Source organism: Papio anubis, chromosome 7 (assembly GCF_008728515.1).
Source record: "Papio anubis isolate 15944 chromosome 7, Panubis1.0, whole genome shotgun sequence".
Lineage (NCBI taxonomy): Eukaryota > Metazoa > Chordata > Mammalia > Primates > Cercopithecidae > Papio > Papio anubis.
The window spans coordinates 125,239,139-125,264,864 of record NC_044982.1 but is presented as its reverse complement, the minus strand read 5'-3'; the positions used below and the strand labels follow the sequence as shown (position 1 = coordinate 125,264,864).

General features: G+C 40.2%; 1 protein-coding gene across 4 annotated transcripts in view; it reads left to right on the top strand.

The window, feature by feature from the left end:
- SNX1 (sorting nexin 1) overlaps window positions 1-25,726 on the top strand; it is a 44,583-nt gene that overhangs the window by 3,768 nt on the left and 15,089 nt on the right. For all 4 annotated transcript variants that reach the window (XM_009210365.4, XM_009210364.4, XM_021941741.1 and 1 more), the window contains exons 2-5: window positions 13,356-13,467; window positions 18,918-19,045; window positions 19,578-19,644; window positions 24,284-24,327. In XM_009210365.4, coding sequence (XP_009208629.1) covers window positions 13,356-13,467; window positions 18,918-19,045; window positions 19,578-19,644; window positions 24,284-24,327 — 351 coding nt within the window. The remainder of the gene's footprint in view (window positions 1-13,355; window positions 13,468-18,917; window positions 19,046-19,577; window positions 19,645-24,283; window positions 24,328-25,726) is intronic.

The window sequence follows — 25,726 nt, the reverse complement described above, 5'->3', positions numbered from 1 at the left end:
AACCAACGAAATAAAACAGCTGTAAATTCGTTATGCAACATGTGGTCTGAAAAAGTTTGAGGCTTTCCTCATTTATGTCAGATTTTCCCTGTCCTGTATTCAGAAATTGAGTCTGTAATCTCAGCTCATAAGATGCTTGATAATTCTGATATAATAACTAAAACTGTCAAATGAAGTCTGTTATTCTGAGAAATAATAAATCTTTGTGACTGTCATAAAACAGGAACAACTTTTTGTTTGTTTTTAGAGACATAGTCTCCCTGTATTGCCCAGGCTTGTCTTGAACTTTTGGGCTCAATAGATCCTCCCTTCCTCCTAAGTAGCTGGGATTGCAGGTGAATTCCTGAGAAAGAATTCTTGCTGCTAATTTAGTCTTTCTGTTTGTTATTTAAAATAAATATTTAGTCTATTCCTTTAGTAATTCTCCTATAAGTCATGGAAGACAGCTACTGTTGGCAACTGCTGGAATGATATACAGACTGAGAATATGAAAACAGAAACTCTGACACTGAAAGTGATTGGTCACATAGGCAAATGTTGATTTATTTTCCAAAAAGGAACCTGGAAGGGTGAGGAGTTACTTTCTAGAGTTACCTAAAGCAGTGGCCAGGTGCTGTGGCTCACACCTGTAATCCCAGCACTTTGGGAGGCCGAAGCAGGAGGATCACTTGAGGCTAGGAGTTTGAGACCAGCCTGGCCAACATGGCAAAACCTCTGGTCGTCTCTACTAAAAATACAGATATTATCCGAGCATGGTGGCACGTGCCTGTAATCCCAGCTAGGGAGGCTGAGGCGCACAAGAATCACTTGAATCCGGGAGGCAGAGGTTGCAGTGAGCCGAGATTGTGCCACTGTGCTCTACCCAGGTAACAGAGCAAGACTCTGTCTCAAAAAAAAAAAAAAAAGAAATTTATAAAATAAATGTAAGAGGCTTCAGTTTGATTCATCTTACCATACTTTATGGAGTTATCACTACCTCTTTTTTGTAAGACTGTAAAAATCCTTTGCCTAATTTCCAGCCAAAAGGGGGGTGAGGAGGTCAGAATGACCTTGTTCTACTATAGAAAGCATAATTATTTTTATTTAGGTATGACCTAGGAAAATTGAGTTGCTAAAGAAACTAAAATGCCACCTGTAAGCCATTTTTCAAGCTGCCCATCCTGATGTTAATCTTCAGGATGCCAAGACCCCAAGATAACTCACTAGTTTAACTGTCTTGTTAAACAACCATAAAGAACAAATTGTAATCCAATAAATACTTTAGTTGTGAGCCAAAGAAGATAGAGGATTGTAGCACTTGTGGTATTTTAAAGAACAACATTGAAGAACAAAGTAAGAGTGTGGGCTTTGAAGTCTGTTTTAAATCTAGGCTCTACGGCAGGCTAGCTTATCCCTGGACATGGTACTTAATTACTCTCTACAGTTTCCTCACCTGTAAAAAGTGAGTAATACTAGTATTCACCTCTACCACTATTGTGAAGATTAAATTAAAATGCCGTAAAGTGCTTAGAAGAGTTCCCTCCATAATAAACGTTTAAAGAGTGCTTACTTTTTGAGGGCATGAGATGTATTTGTTGGTGAGCATTTTGTAAACTGGAATTACTCAAAAAAACCCCACAACATCTAATAGTGGATTAGAAAAGTTAACCTTAAAAATGGGTAACACAGTTGATTAAAGTCAAAACTATTATTAACCTGGCATGGTGGCGTAAGTCTGTAGTCCCACCTACTTGTGAGGCTGAGGTGGGAGGATCACTTGAGCCCAGGAGCTTGAAGCTGTAGTGAGGCGGAATTGCACCACTGCACTCTAGCCTGGGCGAAAAAGTGAAGCCCCATCTCAAAACAACAACAAAACTGGTAACATTTATTTGATTAGCTAAAACCCATCAAATAGACACTTAATGACCATTTTTCTGAGACGGAGTCTCACTCTTTTTGTTCAGGCTGAAGTGCAGTGGTGCAATCTCAGCTCACTGCAGCCTCTACGTCCTGGGTTCAAGCGATTCTCCTGCCTCAGCCTCCTGAGTAGCTGGGGTTACAGGCACGCACTACCATGCCTGGCCAATTTTTGTATTTTTAATAGAGACAGGGTTTTACCATGTTGGCCAGGCTGGTCAGGAACTCCTGACATCAAGGGATCTGCCCGCCTTGGCATCCCAAGTGCTGGGATTACAGGCGTGAGCCACCATGCCCGGCCGACTTCAATAGCATTTTACTAATTTAAGTTAATCTTCATCTTTTATTTTGTTGCATGTTGGAGACAGAGAGGAGCATTGAAGAATTTTGAAGCTGAGGCATGTAAAGTTAAAACTAATTTATGGTATGCCCGTAATTTCCTGGGCATTGATACAACAACTGCTGCTGTTAATCATCCCATCTGCTCTTTTTTACAGCCCAAGAGGCTTTGTTAGTTCAGTAATTAAAATGTGGTTTCATTATAATTGAAAGAGCAGCCTTAGACATGCATCTCAGAATCTATAAACCAGTTACTTCAATTGGAGAGACTTGACCAGGCGCAGTGGCTCATGCTTATTATCCCAGCATTTTGACAGGCTGAGGCAGGCAGATCACAAGGTCAGGAGTTCTAGACCAGCCTGGCCAAAATGGTGAAACCCTGTTTCTACTAAAAACACAGAAATTAGCCTGGCGTGGTGGCACATGCCTGTAATCCTAGCTGCTGGGAAGGCTGAGGCAAGAGAATCGCTTGGCTTGAACCTGGGAGTTGGAGCTTGCAGTGAGCCGAGATCATGCCAGGGCACTCCAGCCTAGGCAACAGAGCAAAACTCCATCTCAAAAAAAAAAAAAAAAAGAGAGAGAGACTCAAAAAAATTACTGAAATAAATTTGAAGTCATTGCTTTAAAACTACAAATAGTTTAGAGAGTTATATAAGTTATGTATTAGCATTTAGGCAGGAAAGGACATGGTCTTTTCAGAAACTACTCTTAAATCTGTGATCACTGTAACATCTTGCGAGAGGAGGCGAAAGCTTTTTATTTGTTGATAAATAAATACAAGGTTTTTGTCTGTCTCCCAGGCTAGAGTGCAGTGGTGCAATCATGGCTCCCTGCAGCCTCTACCTCTTGGTCTAAGTGATCCTCTCACCTCAGCCTCCTGAGTAGCATGTGCCAGCATGCCCAGCTAATTTTTCATTTGTTTATTTTTTTGTAGAGATGGTGTCTCCCTATGTTGCCCAGACTGGTCTCTTAACTACTGGGCTCAAGTGATCCTCCCACCTTGGCCTCCCAAAGTGCTCGAATTATAGGCGTGAATCACCACGCTTGGCCCAAAAAAAATCTTTTTGAAAAAATTGAGGTAGAATTCACATAACAAAATTTACCCTCTTAATCATTTTTAAGTGTATAGTTTAGTAGCGCTAAGTATATTCACATTATTGTGAAACAGAGATCCAGAACTTCCTCATTTTGCAAATTTGAAACTCTATACTTATTAACAGCTCCCACAGTCCCTGGTAATCCATCACCATTCTGACTTTGTTTCTGTCAATTTGTATGTTTTCGATACCTCATATAAGTTGGAGTCAGACAGTATTTGTTTTGTGACTGGCTTATTTTACTTAGCACAGTGTCCTCAAGGTTCATCCGTGTTATAACATGTGACAAGATTTTCCTCTTTTTAAGGCTGAATAATATTGCATTGAATGTATATAGCACATTTTATTTTTCTGCCAGTGGACATTTGAGTTTGCTTCCTCCTCTTGGCGATTGTAGATAGTGCTGATGTCAATATGAGCGTGCAAATATCTCCTCAAAATCCTGCTTTTAAATCTTTTGGATATATACCCAGAAGTGCGATTCCTGGATCTTGTGGTAGTTCTATTCTCAATTGTTTGAAGAACTTCCATACTGCTTTGCATGGTAGCTGCACCATTTTATGGTCCCACCTCAGCTTTTTAAAACCTGTTTAATTTTGTATCCTAATCAACCTCTGGTAACAGATACCAAATTACAGCTAGATAAGAGAAATGAGCTCTCTTGTTCTGTAGCACTGTAGAGTGAATGTGGTTAACTATATTTATTGTATATTTTCAAAAAGCTGAAAGAGAGGATTTTGAATGTTTACAGCACGAAGAAATGATAAATGTTTGAGGTGTTAGATACACTCATTATCCTGATTTGATCATTGTACATTGTATGCATATATTGAAATATCACTCAGAATCCCATAAACGTGTACAATTTTCAACTAAACATAAAAATAAAAAAAAATTTTTAAGAATGATGCTTGTTAAAGATTTTTTGTAGATATCACGTTTTTTAAAAAAGTTTCCTTCTGTTGCTGTTTTGATAAGAATTATAAAATATCGAATTTTATTATTTTTTGACATCCCTTGGTTATGGGGTTTCTGTCTTAAATCTGTTATACCGTGAGCTGCTTTACTGGAATGGACTCAACATGATTATGGTATATTGTCTTTTTTGTATTTTTTATTGATATCTTTTTATTGTACATGTTTTTGGGATACACATGGTATTTTGATACCTGTATACAATGTGTAATGATCAAATCAAGGTATTTGGGATATTCATCACCTCAAGCATTTATCTTTTTGTTGAGAACATTAGAATTCTTCTCTTCTAGCTCTTGAAATATACGGTAAATTATTGCTAACTATAATCTTCCTACTATGCTATCAAATACTAGAACTTATTCCTTCTGTCTAACTGTATTTTTGTACCTATTAACCAACTTCTCCTCATCCTGCCCTGCCTTCTCTTCTCAGCTTCTGGTACTCACCATTGTACCCTCTACCTCCATGAGGTCCATGATTTTGGCTCCCACAGATGAGTGAGAACACTTGACATTTGTCTTTTTGTGCCTGGCTTCTTTCACTTAATGAATGACCTCCAGTTCCATCCATTTTGCTGTAAATAACAGGAGTTCATTCTTTTTTATGCCTGAATAATAATCCATTTTGTATATATACCACATGTTCTTTTTTTTTTTTTTTTGGCACAGGTTCTTGCTCTGTCTCCTAGGCTGGAGTGCAGCGGCGCAATCATGGCCCACTTCAGCCTTGACCTCCTGTGCTCCGGTGATCCTCCCACCATAGTCTCCCAAGTAGCTGGGGCTACAGGTGCATGTCGCCATGCCCAGCTAATTTTTGTATTTTTTGTAGAGACGGGGTTTTGCCACATTGCCCAGGCTGGTCTCAAACTCCTGGGCTCAAGTGATGCGCCCTCCTTGGCCTCCCAAAGTGTTGGGATTACGGGTGTGAGCCACCATGCCTAGCCTATACCACATATTCTTTATCCATTCATCCATTCATGGACACTTAGGTTAATTCCATATCTTGACTGTTGTGAATAGTGTGCTGCAATAAACATGAGCATGCAGAAGAAATATATATACTTTGATATATTTCCTTTCTTTTGGATACATACCTAGTAGTGGGGTTGCTGGATGCTATGGTAGTTCTATTTTTAGTTATTTTAGTAATCTCCATACTGTTTTCCATAATGGCTGTGCTACTTCACATTCCCACCCACAGTGTATAAGTGTTCCCCTTTCTCCATTTCCTTGCCAGCATTTGTTGTTTTTTGCACTTTTAATAATATATTGTCTTTGCTGGGTTTGGATTGCTGTTATATATTCTTTTACATCTATGTTCATAAGATAAACCTATAGTTTCTTTCACATGAAAATTGTATGGTTTGAGGAATTAAGATTATATGGTACTTTTTCTATTTCAAGAATGTTTATATGACTGGAATGATGTGTTTCTTAAAAATTGGTGGTACTCACCTATAAAACTGTTTGGGCTTGGTATTTTTCTTTATGCTTTATGGAAAGATTGTTAACTATAAACAGTTTATTTCTTTTTGAGTGTTTACAGGATAACTTCTTTAGATCTGGACAGTTTGGTAGTTTTATTAAAAGCCATAAGAAAATTGATGGGTCAGCTTTCTCTGTTCTGTGAAACATGCATGGTGGTTGTTCCCAAATATGTAACACATCCTCATTAAGTTTCTTGATATTAGCCCTTCTCTGGTCTTAATCAGACTTCTGAAAGTGAATCTATGTAACAGTATCTTTAAACAAAGGTGTATCACTTAGTTTGTTTCCTTACTAGTTTAGTCACTTACAGCTAATATTAGTAAAAAAGTCTAGTGTGTAGTGTTTTCTACAGGGATATTGCCTCAAACACTTGTTTTTGGAGTTAACATTACATCAAGTGGTCAGATCTGGTCAAATGATCAGAAGTTGAAATTCTACCATATGGTAAATATATTCTTAAAAAAAGTAATAGGTATATGCAGAGACTCATTTTAGTGCTCAGCTCAAATAGTAAAGTTTTACTCCTCATAAGTTTAGATTTCCCAGAAGTACATAAACTCATTAATTTCTTGATCATTTTATTGTACTAGCAGTTAACTTAGCTTTCAGAATTATGGAGGAGAAGCTAATAAAAGTAATTATAAAACACTACTTTTGGAGTAAAGGGAGAAGACTTTTAAAGATGGCTAATAAGCCAGGTGCTGTGGCTCATGTCTGTGATCCCAGCACTTTGGGAGGCCGAGGCAGGTGGATCACCTGAGGTCGGGAGTTCAAGACCAGACTGGCCAACATAGTGAAACCCCGTGTCTACTAAAAATACAAAAATTAGCTAGGCGTGACGACGCACGTCTGTAATCCCAGCTACTTGGAAGGCTGAGACAGGAGAATCCCTTGAACCCGGGAGGCCGAGGTTGCAGTGAGCCAAGATTGTGTCACTGTACTCCAACCTGGGTGACAGAGCAAGACTCGGTCTTAAAAAAAAAAAATGGCTAATAACCTGACTTAAAATTTATTTAAAATTAGGGTTTGGTGCCGGGCGCGGTGGCTCATGCCTGTAATCTCAGCACTTTGGGAGGCTGAGGTGGCTGGATCACCTGAGGTCAGGAGTTCGAGACCAGCCTGGCCAACATGGCGAAACCCTGTCTCTACTAAAAATATAAAAATTAGCCGGGTGTGGTGGTGTGTGCCTGTAATCCCAGCTACTCAGGAGGCTGAGGCAGGAGAATCATTTGAACCCGGGAAGCAGAGGTTGCACCGCTGCACTCCAGCCTGGGGGATACAGCGAGACTTTGTCTCAAAAAAAAAAAAAAAAAATTAGGGTTTGGGGCTTATGAGAGAAACAATAAAGGTTGCAGTCAGACTTCCGGTTTCTGTAAGGGGTTGCCAACCCTTCGTTTACTTAGGCGGTAAGGCCACTCTGACAACTTAGCCATTTGCAGTTCATTAGGTTGGACTGGAGAAAAGAAAAAAAAAATCTGATATCTCTTCCTTGGTCCTCAAACTTCTCAGCACTCTTAAGTAACTTTTGACATAAATAAATCATGAGTAGTTGGTAGTTACTAGAGCAAGTAGCCATAAGTATCTCATCTCCAGGAAAAGCTGTTGCTCAACTTTTTCTGGCTTATTCTTGTGCTTCGTCACATGGACAGCTGGAGCTTCATTCTGCTTTCACAGCAGATTTGAACTGGGTTTGCTTTTTCAATTTAGAAGGTAATCCACCCATTAGTACTGTGACTCTTCTGCAGTTTTCTGGGCCCTTCTAAGTTTTGTTAGGTTGAGACCCAAAAAGTTTAGTTGGGAAATTAAACCAGAGAATTCAGTAGAATGTGAGGCTAAATTTGGGGGCTCATGAGGTCTCTAATGGCCTTGCTTATGGTTTTCCTTAACTAGCTCAGTGGTCAGCTTCATGCTATTTTCCCCATCCTTCCAGCTGTCCCTTTTCCATTTTCATTAGTCCCTCTACTCTGTGTCTCAGAAGTTCTTTACCTTATTTGTGCTGTGGGCCAATTGGCAGGCTAGTAAAGCCTGTGGACACATCTCCAGAATAATGTTTTTAAATGTATAAAATAAAATACATTAAATTATGAAGGAAACCAATTATATTGAAATACAATTTTAATACATTAAAACAATTTTACATTAATAATGTACTTAAATAGAGATGAGCATAAATGAGATTTTGAGATCTATAAAAACCATAATCTCATGTAAAAATACCTAATATCAGTTACAGTCTCACGTACTGCTATTACTATTATGATTTGTTGACTATGATTATTGGAAATGCCAAATTTCAGTTCAAGGTTAATGAAAATGAAATTATGATACTTTTATTCCCATCCAAGTTCATAGATTACCCCCTGAAGTATGTGGCTAATGGACCCCAAGATAACCCCTAGTTTAACTCTTTAAGCTATGGAGTTAAACTCTAATTTGTAGAGTTAGATACACCCTATTCTGAAGTCCAGTGGACATTGAATGTCCATTCTCCCAAGCACAAATACTTGTTGTGCATCTGTGCCAGTTTTGAAACGTGGTGGGAGAGGAGTCACTGTCTGCTGTAGGCTGAATAATGCTCCCTGTCCTTTTCCCAAAGAAGTCCACATCTTTTTTTTTTTTTTTTTTTTTTTGAGATGGAGTCTTGCCCTATTGCCCAGGCTGGAGTGCAGTGGCGCGATAGCTCACTGCAACCTCTGCCTCCCGGGTTCAAGCGATTCTCCTGCCCCAGCCTCCCGAGTAGCTGGGATCACAGGTGCACGCCACCATGCCCAGCTAATTTTTGCATTTTTAGTAGAGATGGGATTTCACCATGTTGGTCAGGCTGGTCTCCAACTTCTGACTTCCTGATCCACCCGCCTCAGCCTCCCAAAGTGCTGGGATTACAGGCGTGAGCCACTGCACCTGGCTGAAGTCCACATCTTAATCCTGGAACCAGTGAGTATGTTAGGTTATGTAGCAAGCGGGAGTTAAGGTTGAAGATGGAATTAAGATTGCTAATCAGCTGATCTTAAGATATGGAAGTTACCCTGGATTATCTGGGCGGGACAGTGTAATCACAAGGATCATTAAAAATGTAAGACAGGCTATGAAAGATGATATGGAAGAGACACAAAGAGATGCAGTGTTGCTGGCTTTGAAGATGGAAGAAGTGGTCCGTGAGCTAAAGAACCCTAGAAGCCAGAAAGGGCAAGGAAACAGATTGTTTCCTAGAACCTCCAGAAAGGAACACAGCCCGACTGACACCTTGATTTTAACTCATCAAAACCCACTGGACTTTTTCAGAACTGTAAGATAATTTGCATTGTTTAAACTGTTAAATTTGTGATAATTTGTTGCAGCAACAATAAAAACTAATAGGCTGTCCCGCCTCACTCATTTCTTCCTAGAAGTAAAGGTGGCAAAACCAACAGTATTTCATGCTAAGTTCTTCCAGGGTAATTTTTAAAGACTCCATGGCTGCTCCCTTATGATCTGGGTTTAGCTCCTGGGACAGACTTACTCCTAATTGTTCTTGTCTTATTACATTAGTGTGATCACACAAACTCCTTAACTCTATCTTGCCTTACTATAAAGTATACTGATTTTCCCTCCAAAAATTAGTTACCTCATCCTCCAAGAGCCGTGTTACCTTACCATTTAATTTGGATTTGACCTCTAAATACAGTTGAGTTTTAACAGTACCTCCCCTTTTGAGATCCTTTGACTGTAATGTAAGGGTTCTGTGTGAGCAGAGAGCAGTTAAGCAACATGAGGAAGAATCACAACTGGACAACCTAAAGGGAAGTTGCCCAGAATCACAGCAGTACTTCAAATAGTGAATGGCTTCGTCAGCTCTGAGGGGCACAAGCCCATATCTGTCCTTCTCTGAGTTAAGAAAATGGTGCTAGTGGCCTAGAATGGCTTGAGGCTGGTAATTGTGGAGAAATACCTGCTCTTAACAAAAGTGCTCTCTCTTTCTGGCATACCTTTCTAGTACCTCTCTGCCAAGACCACACCACTACACAATTTTAAAAAAGAAAAAGAAAAATGCACACCTAACTAAGTAATGCCAGCTTAGCATAGAAAAATAGGTGAAGAACATCAAGACAAGTCATAGGTTCAAATGACCAGCAAAATGAGTGGAAAGAAATTTTCACTACTCAATCTAGTGAAGATTTTTTTTTTTTTTTTTTTTTTTTGAGATGGAGTCTTACTCTGTCATCCAGGCTGGAGTGCAGTGGCTCGATAGCTCACTGCAACCTCTGCCTCCTGGATTCAAGCAATTCTCCCTGCCTCACCCTCCCAAGTAGCTGGGATTACAGGCACCTGCCACCACACCCAGCTAATTTTTGTATTTTTAGTAGAGACAGGGTTTCACCATGTTGACCAGGCTGGTCTCAAACTCCTGACCTCAGGTTATGTGGGCGCCTCTGCCTCCCAAAGGTTATTTGCTCACCTCTGCTTCCCAGAGTGCTGGGATTACAGGTGTGAGCCACCGTGCCCGGTGCAAAGATTTTTTTTTTTTTTTTTTTTTTTTTTGTTGTGGAGGCCTCCCTTGTAGCCCAGGCTGGAGTGCAATGGCCGGATCTCAGCTCACTGCAAGCTCCGCCTCCCGGGTTCACGCCGTTCTCCGGCCTCAGCCTCCCGAGTAGCTGGGACTACAGGCGCCCGCCATCTCGCCCGGCTATTTTTTGTATTTCTTAGTAGAGACGGGGTTTCACTGTGTTCGCCAGGATGGTCTCGATCTCCTGACCTCGTGATCCGCCCATCTCGGCCTCCCAAAGTGCTGGGATTACAGGCTTGAGCCACCGCGCCCGGCCTGCAAAGATTTTTTAAAAGAATGCTTAGTGTTGCTGTGGATGCCTCACTCATACTCGCTTCTGGGGGAATGTAAATTGTTGGTCTTTCTGGAAGGGAGCGTAGCAGAGCCTTTGAAACTTTTATGTCCAACAATTCTACTTAAGAATCTATCCCAAGAAAATAATCAGATGTGGATTTATATATAGGATGGGACTTAAACAGTAGTATTTGGTGGAACCTGGAAACTGTCCAGCCTTAGGGGAATGATTATGTCATATATCCATATAATGAAGAGTTAAATAACTAAAAGTGGGATTTTTGTACACTTTTTAATGACATGAGAAAATGCTCAGGTAGTAGAGGGGAAAAAACAGGATACAGAGTTTTACATAGGTAGATTAATTTTGTAAGAGAACTATAGAAAAAAGATTAGGATAGTAAGTATGGTCATGTCTATCTTCAGCTCTCTTAGAACTCAGCCATGTGTGATTTTTGGGATGGAGTCCCAGAGGATATCTGAGAGCAGTTTTCTGTTCTCACAGGTAATTGTTGTTATCTAGCTTACTAAGGGAACATAAGTCTGTTTTAATTACAGTTCGGGTTTGTTTTGTTTTTGAGACGGGGTCTTGCTCTGTCACCCAGACTGGAGTGCAGTGGTGTGATCATGGCTCACTGCAACCTTGACTTCCTGGGCTCAAGTGATCCTCCCACCTCAGCCTCCAGAGTAGCTGGGGCTACAGGTGCACACCGTCAGGCTAGGCTACTTTTTAAAAAAATTTTTTCTAGGGACAGGGCCTCAATGTGTTGCTCAGGCTGGTCTCCAACTCCTGGGCTCAAGCAATCCTCTCACCTTGGCCTCCCAAAGTGGTAGGTTTATAGGTGTGAGCCACCACATGTGGCCACAGTTTGGGCTTTTGAAAAGGGTTAGGTGAAGGAAAAGAGGTATTAGTACTCTAGTTTTCACTGCAGTATCCCATTCGTGTGGGTCTGTCTCTTGAGGGAAAGATAGAGTACTGTTCTAACACTGCTCCAGAAAATATTCTTAGTCATTAACCTTCCAAGTTAAATGGTGGATCAGAAATGGAAAGTTGGCTTTATTCATATTCATATCACAGGAATGGGTCCTTCTAGGCATTTTTTAAATGACTATATTCTAACCTATGCCTTTTTCTGTTGTTTTAGTCTCCCCCGTGAGCTACTAGTAAATTACATTTGTATACATGTATCCTTAATGTATACTGGATTTTAATCTCTCATAGATCTCCATTTGGAGATGACTGGTGTCAGTGGGAAGTGAATGAAATCAGGTGGCTTCATATAAGATCTATGTACTGTACAAGAGTGTAGGAAGGAAGTAGTTGTGGAAGAAGGTGGATGGTGATTGGTGATGTGTGAAGCAAAAGGGAAATGCTGCTTTTGTATTTATCCTGTCTGTCTTTCTGCAGTGATTTTTTAGTTTTGTTTTTAAGATGGTTAAAGCAGCTAGAGGACAGGACCACTGTCTCTAACAGACTTGGAATAACATTTAAGCTTATACAACTAAGTGTTCGTGAAGCTTCATTAGCAGGGAATAGTTCCAGGAGAAGGATTGTTTGCTCATATAGGTCTAAATATTGGTACGTTTCTTTTCTTTTTCTTTTCTTTTTCTCAAAAAAAGATTTTTTTTTAAGACTAGTCAAGTGCAGTAGTGAGAAGTGGGGAAATAACAAACAAGGGTTTCGATCTGTAACTGACTGTTAACAGTTAATTGAGATAACTCACTAGCTTCAGACCAGCTAACAGTTTCTTTTCTGAAAGGTGTCCCCAATATTTAGATGAAGCTGTTTGCAAATTTAGAGTACCCAAATAGATCTGTCGTTTCACTTTGTTCCTTTGGGTCAGAAAAGGTCTGTCTCCAAGGAACAAACTCCCTCAGATTTGTTAAGGAAATGTTTCATAAAAGGTTGCTTAAGCCAGGTCTTTTAACTGATTTGCCCTTAGGGTCTGACTTCAAAACCCTGCAGTACCATGCCACAGCTTTTGAAGCCAGATTCTCAACTTTCAGTTCATGTTCTGCACAATCCAGCTTTGTTCACTCTGGTACGGGTCTGGGGACTCACTCCACCCTTGTTTGCAACTGATCACTGAGCTTTGAATAAAGGCCATGGACTGACTGTATTTTCACCATGTGCCCACTAGGCTAAGCATGATTAGTTTTTATTCTCCTAGCTTAAAACAGAATGTTATTGAAAATTGTATTTGTGTGAGTTAAGGATGAAAAGATAAATTATACTTTTAAACAGCATTAAAACGTAGTGTTATACCTTCCTTTGCGTGTTAGATGGGTCAGTAATATCCACACAACTGGGCTTCAGTTAACAGTTTAGCTGAGGCTACAAAGTGTCAAAGCTTGAATTTTGGACTCCAGTGCTGTATCCTGGTCACTAGAATGTGCACAGTCAGCATTTGAAAGAATAAAGGTCATCAGCAGAGAAAGAGAAATACATTTGGACAGGTTCTTTTGAAAATTATCTGTGTGTACACATACCCATGTTGGTATCATGTGCTTTGGGGCAGGGCATTTTAGCAAGGTCATGTTGTTAGAAATTAACCCTAAAATGTATGGACTTCTTTTTGCTCTGTCATTACTTGGGCAGCACTTACTTTACTAATAATGATTTGCTGCTTATTGAACTGGCTGACTGGTGGCAACTGAGGGAGGCATTAAAAGCTGCTTTCTAGGCAAGTTGGGTTTGTTTTTCATGGTGATGTTTTATTCAGAGTATCTCTTTGTTTTCAGAGTAAGCACCAGTCTCCAAAGAGAACTACATCCCTTCTTCCCATCAACAATGGCTCCAAAGAAAATGGGATCCATGAAGAGCAAGACCAAGAGCCACAGGATCTCTTTGCAGGCAAGTTTGGACTCAAGAGTTGTTCTAGGAACCTCCTAAATGGCTTTGTTAAGTTGCTGAGTTAAAGTCAAAACCAAAGGGGAAAAAAAAATATTGGGAACATTACTTTATGTAAAATACTTTTGTGGAGGATTCCAAAGTACATGAAATACAGGCCCTGCCATCAAGATTCTTTCAGATTTAGGGAGTAAGATATAAATACACAGTTGTTTAAGAAGGTGAGTTAAACTGTTGAAACACTAACAGAAATGCAGCTGGAGGAATGATAGAAATACTAAGTCACAGGAGCTCAGAGGAGTGTGAGACCAGTGTCTAAAGCAGTGCCTGTAGCCTTGTGTGACCAAGACTAGGAGTAAGAAATGCATTTGGTGTCATAATCCAAAATATGTGCATACTGGTACAAAACAAACAAAAGTTTTATTAAATGACTTGCCCTTACTACTTCTAATACAGCCTGAAACTTTTTCTATTGTTTCCTTTTTCAGTGCTCTTTGCAACACATTGAATTGATTTCAAATCCACCAACAAGCTGTAACCTCCAGTTTGAAAAACACTGGTATAGGACAGTTTCTCAACCTTGGCACTGTTAACATTTGGGGCTGGATAATTCTTTGTTCAGGGGTGCTACACTGTTCTCAACAGAGAGGGTGCTTTTTCCCCCCAGAAGACATTTGGAAATGGTTGGAGACATTTTTGGTTGTCACAGCTGGGAGTGCTGATGTTATCTAGTGGGTAGAAGCCATGGATTCTGCTAAACACTCTATACACAGGACAGGCCCTCACAACAAGGAATTATTTAGCCCAAAATGTCAGTAGTGCTATTGTTGAAAAAACCCTGTCTAAAGTGATCTTGGGCTGGGCACAGTGGCTCACACCTGTAATCCCAGCACTTTGGGTGGCCAAGGTGGGTGGATCACTTGAGGTCAGGAGTTTGAGACCAGCCTGGCCAACATAGTGAAACCCTGTCTCTACTAAAAATACAAAAAATTAGCTGGGTGCTGTGGCGTGCACCTGTGCTCCCAGCTACTCAGGAGGCTGAGGCAGGAGAATTGCTTGAACCCTGGAGGTGGAGGTTGCAGTGAGCTGAGATCGTGCCACTGTACTCCAGCCTGGGTGACAGAGCAAGACCCCATCTCAAAAAAATAAATAAATAAAGTGATCTTGGAAGAAGCAGGATTTATGTAGGAGAAAAGGAAAAAAGGGCCCCATGGTTGGGCAGGAAGTGTAAGGTATGTTTGAGCGGCAGTCAGTAAAGTTGGTGGACCACAGCAGGACATTCTTGGAGAAGTCATGGAAGATAAGGCTGGAAATGTAATTTGGAAAGAGATTTGGGAGGACCTTACACATTAATAATTCGAGTCTGGATTTTCATCTTAATGCCAATTAAAAGCCATTGGCAGCTTTGTGTAAGGGATGTGATATGGGCAAAGTAATGTTTTAGGAAGACTGACCTAGTGGAATTGGAATTATATTAAATTAATTGCAGTGGGCAGAGACCAGATAATATTTTAGAAGGCAGTCACAAATTAGTTCAAGAATGAAATGGCAAAGACTGAACATAAGGTAATAAAAGCAGGAAAGGAAAGGCGAAAACTTTTCAAAAGGGAAGTCCACAAAATCTGATTTTAGTGATCGAATATAACGGGTATCAAAAAAAAATGCAGATTGAAGACCAAGTCAGAGGTTTCAAGTCCAAGGATTGAGAAGAAAATGGCATCATTATAGAACCCCATTCTAAAGAAAAAATTGTCTTTGGGGAAAAAGTTAGCTTTGGTTTTAGATACTTTAAATTTGAAATGCAAAGGGAAATACCCAGGAGGTGACTTGAACTTTTCTTTCCTACCTGAGGAAAGACAAGAACTGGACATACGGGAATCATCTTTCTAGAGGTGGTAGTTGAAACTTCCATGTGAACGAGATCCTCAAAAGAGTGAATGATGAGGAGGGAGAAAGATGAGGGTGGAGGGTAAGATCTTGGGACAACTCTTACGTTAGAACTGGTAGGAAATTGAAAAGACATACAAGGAAAGGAGATTAGAAGAAGGAATATAAAAATTGAGATTTTCCATTTCCCTTCATCCCTGAAATTTGAATATACAGTATTTATTCTGGTACTGATTATTTTTTGGATAAAATTTCTGGAGGAGGCCAGGCACGGTGGCTCAGGCCTGTAATCCCAGCACTTTGGGAGGCCAAGGTGGAAGGATTCCTTGAGCCCAGGATTTAAGACCAGCCTGGGCAACATAGCAAAACCTCATCTCTATTAAAAAATAAAAATATAAATAAATTTCTGGAGGAGAAGTGATATGAAGGCAAATAATGAATTTTCTTTGGTTATATGGAAGATTGAAAAGAAAGTGAATTTTCTATCTCTGGGACCTTAACATTTATATGATCTTTCATTGTAAGAAGACCTGACCTAACAGTTTAGTGTGATAGTTACCCAGTGATTGGAGTTTTATACACATGAACTTGTAGATCTTTATTAAGGACATACTTGTTCATAGTGAGGATTCTGATTTACTTCATTCCCCTACTAGTTTTATAAGTAGCCAATACCTGCTTCACTTCTAAGAAAGGAACATAAGATATCTCGAAAATGGAATGTCTGCAATGAGACGTTTAGTTTAGGACTTGAATAGCTTCCCAGTTGTTTTAGATATTTGATGTGGAAACTTAAATGTTCTGATATCATTTTTAAATAATAAATCTAGTGATGATCAGAGTCTCTGATGGAGCCTGAATGCTTTTCCATTACTCTTAACAGGAGTTCAAAGAAAAAAGCATGTTTTAATATAAGTTTTGGCATCTTTATCATGTGAATTTCAGTAGAAGATACACAGTTCTTCAAAAGGCTGTTTTTTGTTTTGTTTTGTTTTTTGTTTTTTGTTTTCCCCAAGGCTGGAGTGCAGTGGTGTGTGGTCATGGCTCACTGCAGCCTTGACCTCCCAGGCTCAAGTGATCCTCCCACCTCAACCTCCTGAGTAGCTAGGACCGCAGGCGGGCACCACCACGCCTGGTTAATATTTGTGTATTTGTTTTGTTTTATTTTTTATAGAGACAGGCTTTTGTCATGTTGCCCAAACTGGCAAAAGGTTTTTAGTAGCATTCTAATAAGTCAAATATTTTAGATGAGCGATACTTCTTGTTTCATTTCCAAACATGTTTGTTAACTGAATTATTTGTGTGGGACCTGCATGATGTGAATATCCAATGCATATTTCAACTGGTTGCTTGTTTCAGAGACTCCTAATATCCTAACATGTTCATGATATGTATGGTTAATCCTCGAACAATGCAGGCGCAGCCAAAAATTTGTTTATAACTTCCCCAAAACTTTTCTAATAGCCTACTAGTGGCCTACTGTTGACTGGAAGTCTTACTGATAAGATAATCAATTAACTAATCAGTTAACATATCTTTTGTATGTTACATGTATTATATACTGTATTCTTACAATAAAGTAAGCTAGAGAAAAGAAAATGTTATTAAGAAAATCATAGGAAGTGAAATGTATGTACCTTTCATTAAATGGAAGTGGTTCGTCATAAAGGTTTTCATTGTTGCATCCTCACATTGAGTAAGTAGGCTGAGGCAGAGGAGCGGTTGGTCTTGCTGCCTCAGGGTGGCAGAGGCAGAGGAAAATTCATGTATAAACGGACCCATGCAGTTCAAACCTGTGTTGTTCAAGAGTCAGCTGTACTTTTTTGCTTGTTTGTTTTATACTCCCACCCCAGAGTCAGATTATGTTACCACCTTTCTAGCTTTCCTGATAGGGATCAGATTTCATTTCTAACAGTGTGGCAACCCTGTTTGCATACTTGATTCACATTTAATGATTAGAATACTGATCTGGGACTTGATTATGCTATAGGCATATATGCGTAAACCATAATCTCTGCTTTTGTTTAGCTCCAAATGAAAAAAGAAGAAGAAACAGCATTCTTTGAATTTCCTAAGATTAAAATAGAATACCTACTGATCAGACCAAACCCAAATAGATATTTATGTTTTCTGTTACTAAAAAAGAAAAAAAGTTTGTACTGTTTAGGCTTAGAGCATCTAGTTCCATTGCTCCAAGTTGAAAGTGCATTCTTTTTATTTGCATGAAAAATTTTGGTGCCTAAAAATGGTACATAATGCTATTTTTAAAGTCCCTTCTCTGGAACACTGAGGGAATGAGTCGTTCTGTTCAACTGAGTTCTTTCCGGATAGACAAAGGCAGCCCTTAAGCACTGGTTTTTAAACTGTTTTGAATAGAAAGATTTTCAGATATTACATCTCTTTCTTCGCAAATTGGATAGCATATATTAAGTATATAGTTTAACCTTTACAAGGAGATCTAAACCATTAGGAAAAATTCTTAAATTATGCTAAAATAACCGTGCTGTCATCAGGTGTGGAAAACTTCCCTTTCCCAAATGTTACTGTGTTTGTGTCTTGGCTCCATGTTTTTCTAGCTTATGGTTTTCCTGACTCTTCCTTTGATGTCATTTTTTTCCTGTCAGTATGCCTGCCTCTTCTATCATATTGGTGTGTAAAGCGAATATCTGAACTTCTTTTACAAACAATTTTTTTTTTTTTTTTTTTGGGAGATGGGGTCTCCCTCTGTCGCCCAGACAGGAGTGCAGTGGTGTGATCTCGGCTCACTGCAACCTCCGCCTCCGGGGTTCAAGCAATTCTCCTGCCTCAGCCTCCCAGTAGCTAGGACTACAGGCTCAGGCCGTCACACCCGGCTACTGTTTTTTTGTATTTTTAGTAGAGATGGGTTTTCACCATGTTGCCCAGGCTGGTTTCAAACTTCTGAGCTCAGGCGATCTGCCCACCTTGGTCTCCCAAAGTGCTAGGATCACAGGCATGAGCCACCGCATCCGGCCCTTTACAAGTAATTATAATAAATAGGGCTCATATAATGTTCTAAAAGGAATACTCCTAAGATTAAAATTGACAAATAAATTAGCCAGGCACAGTGGTATGCACCTGTAGTACCAGCTGTTCAGGATGCTGAGGTAGGAGAATCACTTGAACCCTCAAGGTGGAGGTTGCAGTGAGGCCAGATCGTGCCCTGCTATACTCCAACCTGGGCAACAGAGTGAGACTCTGTCTAAAAAATAAATAAGATTTAAAACATAAAATTAATAAAGTTATTTTGGCTGTGTTGTCTTTTTGCTTATCCTTGGTTCTTGCCTAAATTCTAGGTAGGAGGGGGTAGCCAAGTGATTGTCCTTGGAAAGGAGAAGGAGCGGTTGTTCTGCTAAGCCTGTGCTAGAAGAACACTTCCCTTACCTTCCTCCCCTTTTCTCCTTGTAAACATTTTTATGACTCTTAGTCTGAGAGGCTCTGTGTATTGAGAGTGCTTGCTATTGTTCTTGTAAGTTCTTAGCCTATACAAGTTTAGCCTTCGAAGACCCACTACTGACCTTCATTTTAAAATATCAACTTCATTTTAGATGCCACAGTGGAGCTATCCTTGGACAACACACAAAATAATCAGAAGAAGGTGCCAGCCAAAACACTCATTTCTCTTCCTCCGCAGGAAGCCCCAAATTCTTCGAAGCACCAGCCAACCTATGAGGAGGTGAGAATCTGCGCTGTTAGTCTCACCACTTTTAGGTATTTGGGACTGTGTACTGCCAGTCTGAAGTGTGGTTGAGTATAAACCCTGAGAACATAGTTATGACTCTCGAAGGAGATCTTTATGCTTAATGGACAGCCAGAATCCAAGTCTTTCTTGGGCAGGGTGTCTATTGCCCAGAGCACAAAGCTTTCAATGGTTACTCAAGATACTTGGTGTGTGAAGCCTCCATATTCAGGAGTATAGTTTCTCCTCACTCCCTTGCTAGCCTGCAAGAGGCAAGTCTTTCTAAATCTGGCAGTTATTCATTGTCATCAAAATAAGATTTTAAGAGGATAGATGTAACAAAGACTTGTAAGCTGGCTCCTAATTTAAAATTTTGAGAGTTGGTTCATTGGGATTGTTGGGAATGGACAAAGGCTGAACACTGAAGGATACATCTTGATTTTATTAGATTGATATAAGGTTATTAACAGGGTAAAATTAATAGCTTTTTTTCATATCAACTCTCATGATTTGTCTTTTCTTGAAAAAGCTAGAGGAAGAAGAACAGGAGGATCAATTTGATTTGACAGTCGGTATAACTGATCCTGAGAAGATAGGTAAGTGGTTCTTAGGACTCCTTGTGATGTTAGGATGTGGCTGTGGAAAGCATAGGTAGCTAGTTTCAGGATGGCTACCCTCAGAGTTGAACTAGCCAATGTGAAGTACTTCATTAGTATCTTTTCTGTAAAAGTAGACCCCTTGCTATGTTTCTAAGGCCAGAGACTGCAGTTACTCAATGCATTAGTCAGTCTTTTCTTGGCTTTAGGAAGAAAAATCAGAATCATCAAATACTACTAGAATCCCTTTTTATTTTTATTCTTTTTGTTTTTTGTTTTTTAGAGACAGGGTCTCATTTTGTCACCCAGAATGGAGCGCAGTAGCACTATCATAGCTCACTATCACCTCCAGCTCCTGGACTCAAGCAATCCTCTTACCTCAGCCACCCAAGTAGCTGGGACTACAGGCCTGTGCTACCATGCCGACTAATTTTTTTTTTTTAAGAGATGGGGTCTTGCTATGTTGCCCAGGCTGGTCTCAAACTCCTGGCCTCAAGTGATCCTCCTACCTTAGCCTCTTAAAGCACTAAGATTACAGGCATGTGCCACTGCACCCAGCTAGATTCTCTTTTTAAAAACCCAAACAGGCTGGCCGTGGTGGCTCACACCTGTAATGCCAGCACTTTGGGAGGCCAAGGCAGGCAGATCACTTGAGGTCAGGAGTTTGAGAACAGCCAGGCTAACATGGTGAAACCCCGTCTATACTAAAAATGCAAAAATTAGCCAGTCGTGGTGGTGTGCACCTATAATTGCACCTACTCAGGAGGCTGAGGCCAGAGAATTGCTTGAACCCAGGAGGTGGAGGCTGCAGTGAGCTGAGATCATGCCACTGCGCTCCATCCTGGGCGACAGAGCAAGACTGTGTCTCAAAAACAAACAACAAAAAAACAAAACAAAAAAACCCAAACATTATCTTCTCCTTCAGAGTTGATAAGACCCTTTTTTTTTTTAAGATAGTAAATTCCATGTGAGCACCCTAAAAAATACATGTTCTCAAATTGAGAGACATTGAACTTATTTTTCCCTCAAGAAGTTTGAAACTCTCATTTATACACATACTTTTGATAACCTTATGAGGTGGGGAAGTCCGTCTGTGGGGTCCAGGTTAAATTGTACTCAAATTGAAGTTAGATCTTCAAAAAGCATAACACTTAACTTTGTCTGAACTTGGATTTTTATGATGGCTTTCCCCTCTCCCAAGCTTGCAAGAGTTATCCCTGAGTGGAGAACAATAGGCCTCGTCTTTCCTTGTTCTAGCTGTAGTCCCTTACAGAAGAGGCTATACAGAGCCTGTCTTCCTAAACAGGAGTGTTTATACAGTTAAGAGGACAAATGTAATTCTCAACCCTCGGTCTATTTGAAACTAGGGACAGGAACTTGTTAGACTTTATGCCAAAATGGTTGTCTTTTTTTTTTTTTTTTTGAAACAGGGTCTCACTCTGTCACCCAGGCTGGAGTGCAGTGGTACAATCACAGCTCACTGCAGCCTCCACCTCCCCGAGCTCAGATGATCCTTCCACCTCAGCCTCCTGAGTAGCTAGGACTACGGGTATGCATCACCATGCCTAGCTAATTTTTTTGTATTTTTTGTAGAGACAGGGTTTCACTATGTTGCCTACCCTGGTCTCCGGCCAAAATGGTTGTCATTAAACTGTTGATTTTAGGCCAGGTGCAGTGGCTCACATATGTAATCCCAGCACTTTGGAAGGCCAAGGCAGGAGGATCACTTGAACCCAGGAGTTCAGGACCAGCCTGCCCAACATGGCAAGACCACGACTCTACAAAAAGTAAAAAATTTGCCCTGTCTCTACAAAAATATAAAAAATTATAGAGGCATGGCGGTACATGCCTGTAGTCCCAGGTACTTGGGAGGCTGAGGTGGGAGGATCACTTGAGCCTGGAAGGTCAAGGCTGCAGTGAGACAAGATAACGCTACTACACTCTAGCTTGGGTGACAGAGTGAGATCCTGTCTCAAAAAAAAAAAAATTTTTTTTTTATTTGAACTGTTGAGATTTGCTTTTCCCAGACTGTTGCACTGGTAGGATGTTTTTGAGGTTCTTATACAGTTCTGTCATTTAACAGAAAAGGAAATTGAGGACCAAAAAGGAAGTAGCTTTCCTGTTAGGGCACAGTGTGGCCCATGGTAGAACCTGGGCCAGGATTTTGGATTATATGTCTAGATTCTCTCTTGCTTCTCTAATATTTATGGATATTCTATAAACACATTAATTTTAAGCTAGTTATTCACTGCTTTAAATCCTTGGTGGAATAAGATGAATGAATGGCACTAATTCTCTTAAAATGTAATAAGTCATGATGTCTGAACCAGGAGAGGGAACATACTGGTCTCCTAAGGCTGCTGTAGCAAAGTACCACAAACTGGTTAAAACAACAGACATTTCTCGCAGTTTTGGAGGCCCGAAATCTCAAATCCTGGTGTCAGCAGACCATTCTCCCTGTGAAGACGCTAGGGAAGGACTGTTCATGCCTCTCTCCCAGCTTCTGGCAGCCTCAGGCCTTCCTCGGCTTGTTGATGCATCACTTCAGTCTCTGCCTTTGCTGTCATGTGGCATTCTTCCTAAGAGTCTCCACATTGCCTTCCCTCTATGCATGTCTATCTCTGTGCACACATTCCTTCTTTAACAAATAAGGACACCAACCTGAGTGGAGTAGGGCCCACCCTAATGTCTTCATTTTAACTTGATTGCATCTATAAAGATGCTGTTACTAAATAAGATCACATTCTGAGGAACTGGGAGTTAGAACTTAAAATGCACCTATTTTGAAGGGGGCACAATTTATCCCATTACAGAGAGGAAATTAAACAGTCCATGGATCAGATGTATTTAAACACAAATCACTCTTGGTGATAAGTTTTCATCTCCTTGCACTGTAGTCTAGATTCTTAGTCATGTTGATGCCAAGAAACCAGCTAATTAAAATATTTTCATATTCAAGGCCTGATCTTTGTAACAACACATTCTGTTTGTGTGGGCTGTTTATTCAACATGTGCTTCTTGTTCCTGCACACATCTAAATAATCTAGAATTTAACTTTTACCAGGATATGCTTTTTAGAGCCTTGGTAATTTGCATGTGTTATCTTCAAGTCTGAAATTATTCTGGAAATTTACGTAAATTTAAAACCTTGTATTACTAGCTCATTTGCAGATCTGTGTGCTCTCTACGTACATGCAGTATGTCTCTTTTCATGTTCATTGCCTAAGTAAAAGCAGCTGAGAAACAAAATATCTGAAGATCCTGCTTTTCTTTTTTCCCTGTGTTTGCATTTAGACTTTCTTAATTGCAGGCACTAAATTATGGGATTGACTTCTTGGACATTTGACCATAACTATTCTGCTGTGAATGAAATTTTGATATTACTTCTATAAAGTAAACTTAAATTTCTTTTTTTTTTTTTCTTTTATCAGTAGTAAACATCCTTAGTAGTATTGGGTAATGTTAATAAGGTGGTTTAGAAGAGAACTAAAGTTGGTAATCAGTATAAAGTAATTTTTAAAGTTTAGCTTATGGGTTCTGTTTTATATACACCCTTTTGGTAGGGGCTGGGGAAGTACAGCAGACAAGCCCTCTGTTCCTGTGTAATCTTCAAATTCTTGGTACATTTTGCAAAAAGCAGGCATTTCCAGCCATCTTACTGAAACCAAGTTGTAATGTGTGACCCTGCTGATCCAGTAGTGCCTACTTTTCCTTCCCTTGGCCCCTCACCCGTCCCCCCAGAACCAGTTCAGGGGCCTAAGCAGCTGGTAACTGTTGACCTAGGTTTTCCTGTTTGATGTGGGAAGGAATGAAGGGTGGGGGAGGCAGGGGACAAAACCAACCCCAAACACCGTAGTCCAGCACTGGAGCTGTGTCTGTTTGGATTCTAGAATATGTCTTTTCAGTGCTCAGGGTATCAATGGCATCTTTATCTCCTTAAGTGGTCCAGGTCAGGACATCACCACAGAGAAAAACAATAGCTTGAATCCCAAATTATTTAACAGTCAAAGGCTTTTTCATAAAAAATAATTGCTCCAGGAAAGGGAGATTTGTGTGACATTAGGCAGCCCAAGTGTCTTCCTGCCAGACCCTTTGCTCTTGGTGAACATGCTAGATCAGAGAGGTCAGTGTCCCCCCAGCACCAGTGGAGGGGGTTGCGACGATATTTCTGAAAGAGCAAATCAAGCCCAGAGCTACCCTAGGGTAGAACTACTTGTTTCCTTTTACATCAGTTGCTTCCTTCTCCTCCTGCTTTATACAGCAAGAGAATTGTTTGGTTTCGGACAGATGTGTGTAACCAGACCAAATATTGGCATGGTAACAACTGATGGATTGTCAGTATCCAGTGCTGCTTTGTGGAGGGTATAAATGGAGCCTGGCTTTGAAACAGAGGGCTGACTCTCTTGTGTAACTCAAACTGGGACCCAGCCAGCATCCATGGGGGCTTGCTATGTGCCACAGAGGCCCTGAGGCAAAGTAGGAACTGGATTCTAAGATTGCATATAAAGCTTGGAGATGAAACAAGTGTCCCTTCTTATCCAGGGTTCCTATGGCTTATGATTCCTGGTTAAATGTTAGTTGGATTGGCACTGCTTTGGTTTATAAGATAATCTTCTCCTGCTTTCTTGTTCTCCCACAGGGGATGGTATGAATGCATATGTAGCCTACAAAGTTACAACACAGGTGAGTCCAGGTGACCCTGCTGAAGACCATCTTCATAGACTTTGGTGCTTATACCAAGGTCATCATTCAGATTATTTCTGGGTATCTCCGTTGTTTCTTTGCCAACATCTTCATGTTTACTCAAGATGGAGCAACCCTGCATCCCCTTGGTAATCTCATCTGGGTACTCAAGACTGAGTCTTTTTAATACTCTTCTAGAAAGCTAACATTTCAGTGTGATTCTGTGAAGTCATGTGGTATATCTGATACAGCTCTGTCCCTTTTAGAGAACCATGTGGTGTGGAGCTAGATTCACAGATTGCCTTAAACTATCTTTTAAAATCTTCAATGCTTCTGAGGTTTCAGAGAGCTCCTTGTAATACTTAACCTTTTGCCCCTCTGGTCGGGTCTTCTTTCGTATATAATATTAATGCATAGAAAATGTACACAATGTGGTATACAAGTTATGAAACATAATGAATGAAGCTCTAAATTACCACTAGTCTTGAGTACCACTGAATCCACTTACGTGTTTTTCCATCATATCCTCTGCCTCACACCTTAGAGGCGCCCTTTCTCCTGAGTTGTCTCTCATTTCTTTTATAAGAAATCTTTACACACACACACACACACATATATATATATATGACTGTTTTGCTTTGTTTTGAGTTTCATAAAAATAATATCATGCTGATAATTGTGCTTGCTTTATTTAGTATTGTTTCTTTCACCCATCCTTGATGGTCATAGCTGTAGTTAGTTCATATACCACAAAATATTTGTGTTTTCCTGTTGTGAACATTTTCTCCTGTTAACATGTTTCTGGTTTTTGTAACTGGGAACTTTCTTGCATGTCTCTAGGGCACATGTGGAAGGGTTTCTCTAGAGTATGTAACCAGGAGTAATTCCCGTGGGTCATAGGTACTGCAAATATTGGACACAAGGAATACAAACTGTTTTTTAAAGTCTTTGTACCAATTTATACCCCATCAGCAGTGTATAAAAGTTCCCATTGATTCACTTCCTTGCCAGCAATTGGTGAGGCCAACCTCCTTAAATTTTGCCTATCTGGTGAGTATAAAGTGAACTCTCATCATGATGTAGGCCTAACCTTTTTTGGTAGAAATCTGCTTTATATTGTATCTCTACTACTTGTTGGCCTGTGTCCTGTGAACTCTAGATTATGATACTTTAGAGGTTACTGTCTACAGCTTAGACATTTCATCCAATTCCCACCCTGCTCCTCACCTGCTTCCCCTTCTTAGAAGCACTTTTTGTCTGTCTTTAGTTTGGCTGCTATAATTCCAGCAGCTTATACCCTTAAATAAGTCAATGAGGCCTGGCGCAGTGGCTCACACCTGTAATCCCAGCACTTTGGGAGGCTGAGGCAGGTGGATCAACTGAAGTCAGGAGTTCAAGA